This window comes from Camelina sativa, chromosome 20 (assembly GCF_000633955.1).
Source record: "Camelina sativa cultivar DH55 chromosome 20, Cs, whole genome shotgun sequence".
Taxonomy (NCBI): domain Eukaryota; kingdom Viridiplantae; phylum Streptophyta; class Magnoliopsida; order Brassicales; family Brassicaceae; genus Camelina; species Camelina sativa.
In genome coordinates this window covers 19,037,368-19,052,120 of record NC_025704.1, presented here as the reverse complement: position 1 = coordinate 19,052,120, position 14,753 = coordinate 19,037,368, and the positions used below count along the sequence as shown (strand labels likewise).

General features: G+C 34.1%; 1 protein-coding gene across 1 annotated transcript; it reads left to right on the top strand.

Moving 5' to 3' along the window:
- On the top strand, positions 2,277-11,567 carry LOC104771241 (protein HASTY 1-like). The gene is made up of 22 exons (XM_010495739.2): positions 2,277-2,571; positions 3,204-3,305; positions 3,799-3,942; positions 4,067-4,147; positions 4,235-4,304; positions 4,589-4,659; positions 4,730-4,893; positions 4,979-5,050; positions 5,138-5,375; positions 5,725-5,787; positions 5,904-6,182; positions 6,914-7,027; positions 7,143-7,269; positions 7,364-7,533; positions 7,666-7,767; positions 8,263-8,366; positions 8,447-8,732; positions 8,860-9,101; positions 9,221-9,724; positions 9,812-10,106; positions 10,842-11,025; positions 11,118-11,567. The coding sequence occupies exons 1-22, from the start codon at positions 2,458-2,460 to the stop codon at positions 11,195-11,197; spliced, it is 3,606 nt and encodes a 1,201-aa protein (XP_010494041.1). The 5' UTR covers positions 2,277-2,457; the 3' UTR covers positions 11,198-11,567.

The window sequence follows — 14,753 nt, the reverse complement described above, 5'->3', positions numbered from 1 at the left end:
TGGCCGACAAGGCAACTCTCTGGGAGTGCAAAACCTCTTAAAGGTACTTACTCTTCAATGTTTTTCCTCTCCCGGCCCGATCCTAGCTATTTTCTTCCTTTTGGTCTAATTTTTCTTGGCAGCTTGAAGAACGGTTGAGAGATCTCCAAAGAAGAGGTTCAGGACATGTGTCTGATGATGAGGAAGATTCCAAAATCGAGGAAGAAGCCAAAACTGAGGAGCCTTCGAAGGAGAAAGGGAAGACAGAAGCAGAATCCCAAGAGCCGGCAAAGAAGACAAAGAAGATGATAATAATCCTGCTTTTCTTAATTGCTCTTTTCTATTTCGTTTTATGGTTTATGTAAACTTTTCTTAACTTCTCTTATCTATCTCGATGAAACCAATCAAATTAAAGCACAATTTACTTGTTCCGGGATGGTTTTTTTTTTTTAGGTTCTTTTTGGTTTTTATGAATACTAGGACTCAGACACGGGGGAAGTACTTTAGAAAAAAAAAATTAAATTTAAAATTTAAAATTATATATTACAAAATTATTTGAATGTAATAGAATAGTTTGAAAACATAAAAATTAAACATAAACTGTTATTAAAAACACAACCATCAAAATGAAAACTTATAACAAAAAAAAATTATGTAGAATAAATGCAGTTTTGCAAAACATATTGTTTAAAGTATTATAAATATAAGATATTTTTATGAAGAATTATGGTAAAGAGTAAAATTAAAAAAATTATTATGATAAAGTAATCCTAATTGAGAATATTGAACTAATGGTTGTAATGAGTAAATGTATTTTTCTATTAAATAATTATAATTAAAAATATATTTAATAATGAGTGAGACTGTATCAACAAATAAATTAAAATTAAAATACACAACTCTTAAAACAAAATAAAATAAATTTTAATTTTAAATATTAAAATAGTTTTTAACAAAAAATTACGATAAATAGACGCAACTGTAAATTCTATATTCAGTTTTATTAAATTTTTCTATTGATATAATCATTTCTAAAATTTTAGTTAGATTATAGAATAACGTTGAATATATATATTAATATTCAATTATTTAGATTTAACATAAAATGGAAAATTTGTTTCAACGAACTTGTTAATTAATGATGAAGAGACAAATATAAAGAAAATTCAAAAGGCATGACTATTTAAATAGACACACCTATTAGAACGAAAAGTTGTGAAGAAAAAATATAAATAAAATATAGTGAAAAGACACAACTCTACAATGAACAGATATAACCATTTGAATTAAAAAAAAACAAATAAAAACAATTTTTTACGAAAAGTTATTACGAAAAGTTGCAACTGTTGTATTTGCACTTGATTATACCTACAAACTCATATAAACTGCTTTTAAATAGAAGACATCTTTATTACCATATTCAAAAGTCAAATCCAAAAGCTAACTATATAATTCATCTAACTCTTCGAAAAAAAACTCTAGGTATTTTCATTAAATTTTTATGTATAAAATTAACTAAAAGTTGTAAATTAGATTCATCATTCCAAAAATCTTTTGTTAAATCAAAAATTGAAGGAATTTCTTTACTTTTAAAAGAATGAATGCTAGAGAATAATTTAGAGAGCGGTAAAAACCGTTGAGACTGAAATTTTAGTTGATTTTGTTTCATGGCCAAAAAAATAAAAACAGTTCAAATAGACAAATATATATATATATATATATATATATATATATATTTTAAAAGATAACCGTTTTAATGATCCATCACGACTTTTCAGAAAATATCCAAAAGGTACGATTGAAAAAATACAAATGTTGGTCGCATTTTCCAAAAGGTACGATTGAAAAACACAACTGTTGGTCGCATTTTTTCAGATTGTTATTATTATATAGATTTGAGATAACCTTATTTTTTTAGTTTATGTTGTTTTTTTAGTAGTGTGTTTAGTAAGTTTATATTGTGTTGAATAATAATGTGTTCTAACGTTTTTCTTTTTACATTCTTTTTTATTTATGTAGTAAAATTATAATTATTTTTTGTAAAATGACTAAAATCACTGAATAACCTTAGAATCATAGAATTTTTATATTCTATATATTCTTTTTTTATAAGAGAATGAAATATTAGCTGCAAAGCTAAATTATTTTGAATTGTATTTATAATATAAGTAAAAAATAAAAAACAAGCCAATAGAAATATTACAAAAGTACATTTTTAATTCGAAAACGGAAGCTTTTATTTTAATACGCTAAATAATTTGTGAAATCCCCAAAACCCGAAAAAAGTTTCTCTGCAAGTCGGCTTTAGTCCTTAATTCTAATTTACTTAAAAACCAGAGAGCAACCACATTCTCTCTCTCTCTCTCTCTCTCTCTCTCTCGCTCTCTCGCTGTTGATTTTGAAAGACTAGGAATAGGAATCTTCTTTGCGTGTGTTAGGTATTCGACGGAAGGGAAAGCTCTTGTTCGCCGGGAAACAATGGATGTTAGCACCAATTCCACGGCGAGTAATGTCGCCCAGGCGATTCTCGCTGTTCTCGATTATAACTCTACTCCCGATGCTCGTAAAGCCGCCGTTGCATTCCTCGAATCTGTATGATTAAACTTCACACTCTCTTCTTTCTTTTTTTTTCTTTAATTCAGTTTTCCTCAATCAATCTGTTCTCTGTGATCGGTTTGCGTCTATGTGGAGAATAGTGTGCTGTAATTTCCGGTGTATTAAGTTTTAAGTAGCTTTGTATTGCTTTCACTATTTTTAAGTATTTGTGTTTGCAATTCTCTCTGAGGTTTGTATATGTGAATGCTGAGGAGGCTTCTTAAAGGTTCAACGATCCCGCTTAAGGGTTTATTCTGGCAAAATTACGATTTAAGGATTTGCCTACCTTTTGGTTTTAGGGTTTGTGTTTTTTGGTTGCTGTTGTTATCTGAGTGGTTTCTGCTAGTTGAGGCGTGTTTTAAAGGTTTTGATTACTAGTGATCCTTGTTTACGATTTCTTTCAAGCTCTTGTTGGTTGCCTTATGGATCATCTTCAGAGATGTTTTGGCGTTTGGAAGTTTCCTTCAACTCTATTTAGGCAAATATTAAATATCGATCGATCACTGTTTTGGGCAAGCATAAATCTTGTTCAATTTTTATTTGATTATTTCTTGAATACCTGAGGGTTTTATAAACTTCTTTGCGTTTTATTGACCTGTTCGCCTTCTGTTTTGATACAATAACTGCAGATTAAATCTGGAGATATCAGGGTTCTAGCAAATATTTCCTTACTTCTAGTGAAAAAGGAGTGCTCTTCGGAAATTCGACTGCATGCCTTCAAAATGCTACAGGTTTGTGCGAAGCTGTATTACTTTGGAATATCATTAAATTTTCCACTAACTGCTGTTCTTGAGTTAAACTGGGGAATTTTAAATGTTAGGGCGAAAGGATAGATATAAATACATTGGTTTGGTCTTTGGTTACTTTTTTTTTTTTTTTTGGAGTTCGAAACTCGCAATCCAAATATAGTCCGGAGGTTTAGTTTGAAAAATATCATCTTACAGAATGAGGTACTGCGGAGACTCTTCTAGGAAACTAATTTGCTAGCAAGTCAATTTTTGATGGACTTCTTCGATACTTTTTTTTTGATAAAATTAATTTAATGACTTTATGTCAATGCTGTAATGAAATTACCTTATCAGTATTTGAGTTTTGAATATATCTCATCCCTACGCAATTTCTCAATGCATCGTGTTGTGTGTTATACCTATCCATGATAATTGCAAACATTATATTAAGAAAAGCATACCAACGTTATCTGGAGCTATCTTTCTTTTTTTGCAGCATTTGGTTAGACTACGTTGGGAGGAATTAAGCCCCTCAGAGCGCAGGGATTTTGCTAAGCTATCTGTTGAACTAATGTCCGAGATTGCTAGTCCGTGTGAGGAGTGGTCTCTTAAGAGTCAGTCAGCTGCCCTTGTAGCTGAGGTTATTCAAGTTTCTTAGTGTTTGCATTCATTCTCTATTGGTCATAGTTTCCTGTTGTTGCGGCTGGTGCTCGTTTGCGCGCTCTTGAACCAACTCGTGGATTCATATTGTTTTCTTGTTGCAGATAGTTAGAAGAGAAGGCCCCGATCTTTGGCAGGAGTTGTTTCCTTCACTTGCTTCCTTGTCTGCACAGGGCCCGTTACAAGTATAATGTTTTCTCATTTCTTTAATTTGTTCAATTTTTTTATAAGGCGGAGATGTAAAATGTCACAGAATAATCTCAAAATACCAGGCTGAAGTGGTATCAATGATGTTAAGATGGCTCCCTGAAGATATAACAGTTCACAATGAGGACTTGGAAGGTATCTGAGAGGGGTTTTTTTTTTTCCTCATTTCTCTGTGCTGTTGCGCTTTTCAGCGTTGTAGTTTTGTTCATGCTATAATACTGAGGTTGCAAAAACACATATTTGCTAACCTTCGAAATTTAATTATATTGTAAGTGCAAACTTTCAGTCGTTAGTCGACTGACATATTTTACAAAAATGGCACCTTAATCCGGATAGTTTATATGTACCTTGTGATGTCTAAAATTTTCATCTAAACTGTCTGTTTTCCTCTCTAATTTTTAGTTGGACTTTCTCTCCAGGTGACAGGCGTCGGTTATTGTTGCGGGGACTTACTCAATCTCTTCCTGAGATTTTGCCTTTATTGTATAATGTATGCCACAATTTTTTCACTCATTTATGTTGTCTGTTGTAGCGGTAATTTGATTCATTACATAATGCAGCTTCTCGAGAGACACTTTGGAGCTGCGATGAGTGAAGCCAGTAGGCAACAGGTTGACTTGGCAAAACAGCACGCAGCTGTGGTTATAGCTTGTTTAAATGCCATCAATGCATATGCCGAATGGGCTCCTGTTCTAGATCTTTCCAGATATGGAATTATTAATGGGTAAGGTTGCTCATGGAGAAAATATTATACAGATCATCAGCATTTAAATATTTCCTGCTAAACGTGCTCCCTAAATTTGTAATAGGTGTGGTGTCTTACTTTCTTCTCATGACTTCCGTCTTCATGCTTGTGAGTTTTTCAAACTTGTCTGCTCAAGGTATGCAACTGGGCTGTTTGACCTGATATATCTATATAATTTCTAGTAGACATATGACAGAAAAAAAAAAACTTTCCTTGTGTGCAGAAAAAGACCCAGTGATGCTCCTGGTTCTGAATTCGATTCTGCAATCAGCAGTCTGTTTCAGAGTCTGATGAATGTCTCCAGAGAATTCTTATACAGATCAGCCTCAAATGCTGGGGTTATAGATGAAAGTGATTATGAGTTTGCTGAGTGCATATGTGAAAGTTTGGTTTCTTTAGGCTCAACAAACTTCCAATGTATTGCTAGTGATGGTGGTGTTCTGGCTTTATACCTTCAACAGGTACTGACATCGTTATGTAATTAAATTTAAATGATGAAGTTGTCTATAATGTTCATGAAAAACCTGGGAAGTAAATCATCAGCTAGGATGTAGCTGCACTTTATCTCATAATGGACTAGTTCTTATATAACGTAAATCGGTACTTTCTAATCATGAGCCAACCTTTCAAAAGCTTTGTTATCTTATCCTAATCTTGTTTCTCAATTAGATTGTTTTTTGGCAATTTTTTATTTATTTTTACGTTCTGTTGCGTTGTGGTTTATGGCTATTTTGTTTTATTTTACACTATTTTAATCTGTTACTTTGGACACGTTTGTTTGACTGTTTTTATTCTCATTTTTTAACGTAGATGCTTGGTTTCTTTCAACACTTTAAGCTGGGTCTTCACTATGAAGCAATGCACTTCTGGCTGGTATGTTGTATTTTATAGTAACGACTTCCTCGCCTACCATCCACTGGAAAATATCAACCACAGACATAATAAAGATTGTCGGGCTGACATTTGTGCTCTTTGGCATTGTCTTGTAGGCATTAATGAGGGATTTACTTTCAAAGCCGAAGGCTGCTGCTTATCTAAGTGGAGAGGGACCAGCAGTTGGTAGTTCAAGCCATGTTGAGAGCGAAAAGAAAAAGATTCTTAGTCTTATTAATGATGATATCTCTTGCGCAATCTTGGATGTGTCTTTCCAGCGAATGCTCAAAAAAGAAAAAGTCCCTCCACGAATTGCTCTTTCTCTTGGGCCACTGGAACTGTGGAGTGATGAGTTCGATGGGAAGGGAGACTTTGGCCAATACCGATCAAGGCTTGTAAGTTCTTGAGACAAATGCACNTTATCTTATCCTAATCTTGTTTCTCAATTAGATTGTTTTTTGGCAATTTTTTATTTATTTTTACGTTCTGTTGCGTTGTGGTTTATGGCTATTTTGTTTTATTTTACACTATTTTAATCTGTTACTTTGGACACGTTTGTTTGACTGTTTTTATTCTCATTTTTTAACGTAGATGCTTGGTTTCTTTCAACACTTTAAGCTGGGTCTTCACTATGAAGCAATGCACTTCTGGCTGGTATGTTGTATTTTATAATAACGACTTCCTCGCCTACCATCCTCTGGAAAATATCAACCACAGACATAATAAAGATTGTCGGGCTGACATTTGTGCTCTTTGGCATTGTCTTGTAGGCATTAATGAGGGATTTACTTTCAAAGCCGAAGGCTGCTGCTTATCTAAGTGGAGAGGGACCAGCAGTTGGTAGTTCAAGCCATGTTGAGAGCGAAAAGAAAAAGATTCTTAGTCTTATTAATGATGATATCTCTTGCGCAATCTTGGATGTGTCTTTCCAGCGAATGCTCAAAAAAGAAAAAGTCCCTCCACGAATTGCTCTTTCTCTTGGGCCACTGGAACTGTGGAGTGATGAGTTCGATGGGAAGGGAGACTTTGGCCAATACCGATCAAGGCTTGTAAGTTCTTGAGACAAATGCACTAGATAGTACTTCGCAAACAACACATTAACCAGAAACTTGTTTATTTGGTGCAGTTAGAATTGATCAAGTTTATTGCTTCTCACAAGCCCCTTGTTTCTAGTACTAAAATAGCCGAAAGGATTATCACTCTCATTAAGGATCTATTGGCATCTCCAGTGCCTCTTCAGGTTTTTTCACGAAGTCTTACTTTTCTCTACTGAGTTTTTTTTCACAATCTTCTAGTTTTGATAGCTGTGATATTCAGTATTTATGTGTGATCTTGATACAAACGTGCATATTCAGGATGTAGCTGTGATGGACAGCCTGCAATTGGCTTTCGATTGTATTGTGGCGACGGTGTTTGATGGGTCAAATGAGTTTGCTGGTGGTGGTTCTGAAGTTCATTTTTCACTGCGTGGAATATTTGAAGGTATGTGGTAGCATATTTTATATTCTTCCAGCTTTTGTTTATTTTTCACATTTTCAAAACCCCATTAATTCATTCTCGGCTTCTTGATAAGCAGGCTTGCTTCAGCAGCTTCTCTCTTTGAAATGGACTGAGCCGGAACTTATAAAAATGCATGCACACTATCTGGATGCAGTTGGTCCCTTCCTCAAGTATTTCCCAGATGCAGTTGGGAGTGTTATCAACAAATTATTTGAACTTCTTACCTCTCTTCCACACATTGTCAAGGTTTCCTACTATTACATATTTTCAGTGATTGAATTTATCCATGCACATGCATATATATACAAACAATATGCAATGTGCGTTGCCTAGAGTCAAGAAGTGAATGAGTAAATTTATAGCATGTTTCCTTGGCAGGATCCAGCAACTAGTACTTCAAGAATTGCAAGATTACAGATTTGTACGTCTTTTATACGAATAGCCAAAGCCGCTGAAAAAAGTGTTCTGCCTCACATGAAGGTAAATCTGATCTCCCACTCCATCCGTTTAGAGACTCAGATACAAAACCAGGACCTATTTTTACTCAGATCTTATGGCTAAAAAGTTTCCCTGTGATTTTGATTAGCTTGCCTTGTATGCTCTGATTTATATATATATATGGAGACCACGCTGCACGCATAGGAAAATCTTTGAGCTGGTTGTTCGTTTTCAGGATTTCAATCAGAGGTGTTTAGTTTATACGTCTTGTTCACGTTGGTTGTTGATCTTATACTGTGAAGCTCACATATTCATGATTATTTTAGACTATGACTTCATTTATGTGCTAAACCGATGAACTTATATTGTGAAGGTCGCCTATTCGCAATTATGTAAAGTTATACTTATATGACCACTGTCCATTGCAACACCTTTACTGCACGACTTTTCGTTTTTGTTGTTTCACATTTGCCTCTCGGAATTATCCTTTTATGTGGTACGATTTTCATGTTAACCCTCATTCCTTCTTTGATACAGACTATTGCTGATACAATGGCATATATGCAAAGAGAAGGAACTTTGCTCCGGGGGGAGCATAACATTTTGGGTGAAGCATTTCTTGTTATGGCTTCAGCAGCAGGGTAACATGAATTATTTTTGTTTTGCATTTATCCAGCATTAGGTTTATCATGTTCTTAAATTAGGTCTGATCTTGATGCAGAGCTCAACAGCAGCAAGAAGTTCTTGCTTGGTTACTGGAGCCACTGAGCCAACAGTGGGTCCAAGCAGAGTGGCAGAATAATTATCTATTAGATCCTATGGGGTTTGTTCGTCTTTGCTCCAACACGCCCTTCATGTGGTCTTTGTTCCACACTGTTACATTCTTTGAGAAGGCTCTCAAGAGAAGTGGACATGGAAAAAGCAACTTGAATACAACCTCAGTAAAAAGTCAAGATTTGCATCCTATGGCTCATCATCTATCTTGGATGTTGCCACCTCTCTTAAAAGTATGTGTATATATTCTCAAAACTTAAATATTCTTAGTTAACACGTAACTAAACTATGTTGCTACCAAAACCTGGTAAGGATTTCCTTAGATTAACGCGTTAACACTCATTTATCCTGTTTCTTCAGCTTCTCCGTGTTATCCATTCCCTTTGGTCTCCCTCAGTATATCAAACACTACCCCCAGAGATGAGGGCAGCAATGACAATGCCTGATGTTGAGCGATATAGTCTCCTTGGGGAAGCAAATCCTAAATTGTCAAAAGTCTCTTCGGTGTATGCTGATGGATCTTTTGATGGTGGTAAAGACGGACAATCAGAGGCAAATGAAGCCAATGTGCGAAATTGGTTGAAAGGTATCCGAGATAGTGGGTAAGGGATCTACTAACCTCCTTTAGGTCTTACGTACAGCATTTCTGTACTTCTTCTCATCTACTGGTTACCTAAACTATATCAATTTTGTGTGGTATACATATTGTCTACAAATGCAGATACTATGTGTTGGGTCTATCGACAACAATCGGAGATACATTCTTCAAATGCCTAGATGCTAACCATGTCGCAGTGGCACTCATGGAGAACCTACAGTCGATGGAGTTCAGGCACATACGACAGCTTATTCACGCCTTTGTAGTTTCTGTTGTTAAATCTTGTCCGGCTGACATGTGGGAGTCATGGCTTGAAGTGCTCCTGCAACCGTTGTTTATTCATTGTCAGCAAGCTACTAGCTCCTCTTGGGCCAGTCTTATGCGTGACGGCAGAGCACAAGTTCCAGATTCGTTTGGTGTACAAAATGGGCCTGACATGAAACTTGAAGTAATGGAAGAAAAACTTCTGAGGGAATTAACTAGGGAGATTGCCACCCTCCTTTCAACGATAGCTTCTCCTGGTTTAAACCCTGGGCTTCCAATTTTGGAGCATCCAGGCCATGTGGGCCGTGTGGATATGTCTACTCTCAAGGATTTGTCAGCTTTCAGATCCAACTCTATTGTGGGGTATGCATACTGTTCTTGCTTTTCAACTTCTTTACTTGGGTAACTTTTTTGGATGAGAATAGAGTTAACAGTGTATCATATATGCAGTTTCCTCCTAAATCACAAAAACATGGCTCTCCCAGCACTGCAAATCTGTTTGGAAGTATTTACATGGACAGATGGGGAAGCAACCACCAAAGTCTGTTGCTTTTGTGGTGTTGTTGTCCTTCTAGCGATTCTAACAAATAACGTGGAACTCAGAGAATTTGTGTCAAAAGATTTGTTTTATGCGGTCATTAAAGGCTTAGCCATGGAGTCAAATGCCGTTAACAGCGCTGATCTAGTTTATCTATGCCGTGAAATATTCTTTTATCTCGCTGACAGAGACCCAGCTCCCCGTCAGGTCAGTATTCTTACAGAATTAACCACTCTGGAGTCCTTTTGCATGCTGTATTATGAAATCTGACNCTGACATGAAACTTGAAGTAATGGAAGAAAAACTTCTGAGGGAATTAACAAGGGAGATTGCCACCCTCCTTTCAACGATAGCTTCTCCTGGTTTAAACCCTGGGCTTCCAATTTTGGAGCATCCAGGCCATGTCGGCCGTGTGGATATGTCTACTCTCAAGGATTTGTCTGCATTCAGATCCAACTCTATAGTGGGGTATGCATACTGTTCTTGCTTTTCAACTTCTTACTTGGCTAACTTTTTTGGATGAGAGTAGAGTTAACAGTGTATCATATATGCAGTTTCCTCCTAAATCACAAAAACATGGCTCTCCCAGCACTGCAACTCTGTTTGGAAGTATTTACATGGACAGATGGGGAAGCAACCACCAAAGTCTGTTGCTTTTGTGGTGTTGTTGTCCTTCTAGCGATTCTAACAAATAACGTGGAACTCAGAGAATTTGTGTCAAAAGATTTGTTTTATGCGGTCATTAAAGGCTTAGCCATGGAGTCAAATGCCGTTAACAGCGCTGATCTAGTTTATCTATGCCGTGAAATATTCTTTTATCTCGCTGACAGAGACGCAGCTCCCCGTCAGGTCAGTATTCTTACAGAATTAACCACTCTGGAGTCCTTTTGCATGCTGTATTGTGAAATCTGACTTGTGGAAAATGTTTCTTAAATGTATCAGGTTTTGCTTTCACTCCCTTGTCTCACTCCCAACGACTTGCGTGCTTTTGAAGAAGCTGTGGCGAAAACTCCAAGTCCCAAGGAGCAGAAGCAGCTCATGAAAAGCTTGTTGCTGTTAGGTACAGGGAATAACTTAAGAGCGCTTGCTGCTCAGAAAACCGTTAATGTTATCACCAATGTCACTTGTAAGCATCCCTACTCTTCTATACGACGCAAGTTTCATATGAAGAAGCCTCAAACTCTTGACATTATCTATTTTTACTTTTCCTTCCTCCAGTGAGGTCACGTGGACCAGCAAACACTTCAGAAGCTAAAGAAAACGAAGGGGAAACAATTGGGCTGGCTAGTGTTTTATGAGGTGAAACCATTATAATATGAAGTTAAAGAGAGGCAAGATGATGAATTCTGACAACGAGACCGTACAGATATGTAAATTAATCGGGAAAGAAGATTTTGCGGAAGGTAACAAGAAGCGGCTTTTTTTGTTTGTTTGACACACACAGATGGATGATGATCAAATACATTGAAGAGCAAGTGTTTCCTTGAACTTATGATGCATAAACGAGGTTTGGCATATCCAACCTATCGAAATTGCGATGCTACTTCTCTATAAAATGTCCCTATTTGTATATTTGTACACAAATCCACGAACCTTGACACATCCATGATTGATGGAGAGAAAGCTCTGATCTCAAAAGTGTTATTTACCTTCCCGCTTTTTAGTGAATCTTATATCTTCACTTTCGAGAGCATGACTAAGAATCCAACAAATACCAAATAAAATAAATTTTAGATTTGTAAGAAATGAGGGTTGGTCTAAACAATCTATATAAGAAGAACGATTAACAATCGTTTCCTTTCTGAATTGATATTTTTTAACGTTAAAAGTACTTCTTACATATGTTTTACAGATGTTGTATTGTTTCATAATACAGTAAAACCTCTATAAATTAATAAGGTCGGGACCGTGAAATTTTATTAATTTATAGAGGTTTTAATTTATCGATAAATTAATAAATAATTAATTTATCAATAAATTAATAAAATATTAATTTATGAAGTTAAAGATTCATGAACTTGATGATTTGATTGATAATTTTGGCTATTGTAATAGGATAGATGCCAATAGTTTACTAGATTATCCATGTAAAAATGATACTTGTATAAGTTCATAGTTAAGAAAAAATAACTGCTACTATCTTTTATGGTGATGATGAAGTTGAAGAAAATATTTTGGTACATTAATAACAAATTATACATTAGGAATCAATTATCGCGTATAAAAACAAATTTTTGATAATTCAATCAATCGTTTCGAGCGAAGCAAAAGAGGGGAAATCGGCCACATTAAAATTACCTTCTGGAGAGGTCCGTTTGATATCCAAAAACTGCTCAGCAACAGTCGGGAACATAAATCCTGTAGCCCAAACAAGATGCCCAAATAAGAACATCCCGATCGCCTGGAAGGGACAAAAGAAACAACATTTCGATTTTGTTTATAAAAAAATAGAAATCGAGATTCAGGTCGTCATTTTTGAGATCGTTTTGTGTTACCTAATTTTATGAGAAGTCGAAAGGATTACAATCCCTATTCCGCCTCCGTGCAGCGGAAGATCCGGAATTTGAGACCTCAAGTCAAATGGGGCTATCTCTAGAAAGCTCTATAATTTTTGGATACGATTTGAGAAGACAACGCCATAAGCTTTGATGCAGTCAGAAAGATTATAGATAAGCTCCAATAAAAATACAAATTCAATAATAAACAAATAACAATAGTCATATATTTCACTAGATTTTCTTATATATATATATATATATTTTGTTTTACTTGATTATTAATATTTTTGGGATCATATTTTTACACAGGGTTTTCAAAAAAATTATTATTTTATTATTTTATCGAAATGTGTCATTTTTTACACCGGCCCAACTTAGGACCAGAAGAATTTATTAATTTATAGCGAGTATTAATTTAAAGAGTATTAATTTATAGAGGTTCTACTGTATAAGATGTTTTCAGTTTTCTAGATAACTTTTAAATTAATTTCATATTTTTATATTATTTATTTTATACAAATTATTGGTTAAACTTTTTAAAAATATACATTTCTTATGTGTTTTTAACATCTTATTGTTTTTGTTATTTTTCCACGACATATGGGCTGTTTGTTTGTTTCACAACAAAAATAAAAATAAAAAATGGGCTTTTTGTTTTTTCTCGAAAAATAGAGAAATACTCGTATCTTTTTTACTTACAAGTTACAAATGTAACTATAGTTAAGTCAAATATCCAAAGTTCCAAACTATTTTCATTTTATGATGTTGTTTACTCGTTTAGCAAAAAAAAAAGAAAAAAGACAGATATCTTATTGTAAATAGCTAAATTTGGGAATCAGGTAGTAGAATATTTGGTTCTTGTGATGACAGATACATTTGTACATAACCTTTAATTCCAAAAGAAGTGGATAGCTATATGAATTTGGCCCTACTTTATTCGACATGACCTTTTAAATATTTGAAAAGCCATGGGCCAATTTATGTATTATATAACCGTGATAACAAAAACAATTTGTTCGTAGGAATAAATATACTTATAAGTTATAACATAACTTATCTAAATTACGTGACTAAGTCTATGTAAATAATGTTAATATTATCCCTTTTTTTCCTTGGTAATAATAATATATCATTCTTGTTTGGCACTAAATTGCACGTTAAATACCTGACAACTGTGTATCAGTGTATGGTTATAATCCAGTTTCAAAGAGATTCAGATAATTGTTTTTTTTATGAGGATTTCGATCGGCTGTGTTTTTAAAAAATAATTTCTAGGACGTGGACAGACTTTGGAGTTTGTATGATTTAGATTAAGACCAATGTATCATATCGTCACGACTCACGTAGATTGAATCTTGGTTTAATTGATTATATTATTTTCCTTTGACATTCAATAATTGGAGATCTCAGACTTTTTGATAGAAGAACAACATTAGAAAAAAAAACATTACAAAATACTAATACACGTAGTATAATAGTTTGTGCTACGTTCGTTATTATGTCATTACAAAAAAAAAAAATGAGAGACTTAATTCACATATTATTTGTTCTTGAAAAATAAATTATTTGTTGTTGACAAAAAAGGTGATTAGACACGGGAACTAGAAGATCCGTAACCTCTTCGATGGCATTATGGCTAGAAGATATGGTAGTAAGATGAACACGTTTTTTAAGAATATTCAAAACAAAAAAAAGAATATCAAAACAAATTCTTTTTTTTTTCCAAACTATTTTCTTTTTCAAACATATTATATATATATATATATATATATATATGTGTGTGTGTATTGTGTATGTATTGTTGCATTGTTCCTGATTCAGAACATATATGTCATATAATTGATAAAAGAGAAATGGTAGAACCACGATAATTAACTAGTCGATTTTATGGTTATGACATATATATATAGATTATAGACTCTCACTAATCTAATTTTTTTATGAGTTACAGACTTACATCTATAAACTAATCAACAATTACATGACTCGTAATCTCTTTATATCATTATTACTTTCGCAGGGAGTTTCAGATCCTATAGTTTATTTTATCTTTAGTCGTAGCACTCTCATATATGGTGAAAATTGGACTGCAATGCATGAATACAATATTGTTGATGACTTAATGTGTACACATGCATATTCTATGACTTAATCTTACAATCGTTACAAAATCTTAATCATGAATAACTTAAGAACATTTTTTTTTGTCAACACATTAATTAAAAAAGATCTTACCATAATTGATAGCTCAATTTAGAGAATTTTTTTTTACAAATGCAATTTCAGAAGTTTAGAAAAGAGTTTATATATATATATATATATATATATATATATATATATATATATATATATATAT

What these genes read in the sequence shown, in the direction of transcription:
- LOC104771241 (XM_010495739.2), top strand. Translation starts at nt 2,458, where the DNA reads ATGGATGTTAGCACCAATTCCACGGCGAGTAATGTCGCCCAGGCGATT. An exon ending in GTGTTCTGCCTCACATGAAG is followed by an intron (nt 7,768 to 8,262) that starts GTAAATCTGATC and finishes TCTTTGATACAG; the next exon opens with ACTATTGCTGATACAATGGC. An exon ending in TGTTGCCACCTCTCTTAAAA is followed by an intron (nt 8,733 to 8,859) that starts GTATGTGTATAT and finishes CTGTTTCTTCAG; the next exon opens with CTTCTCCGTGTTATCCATTC.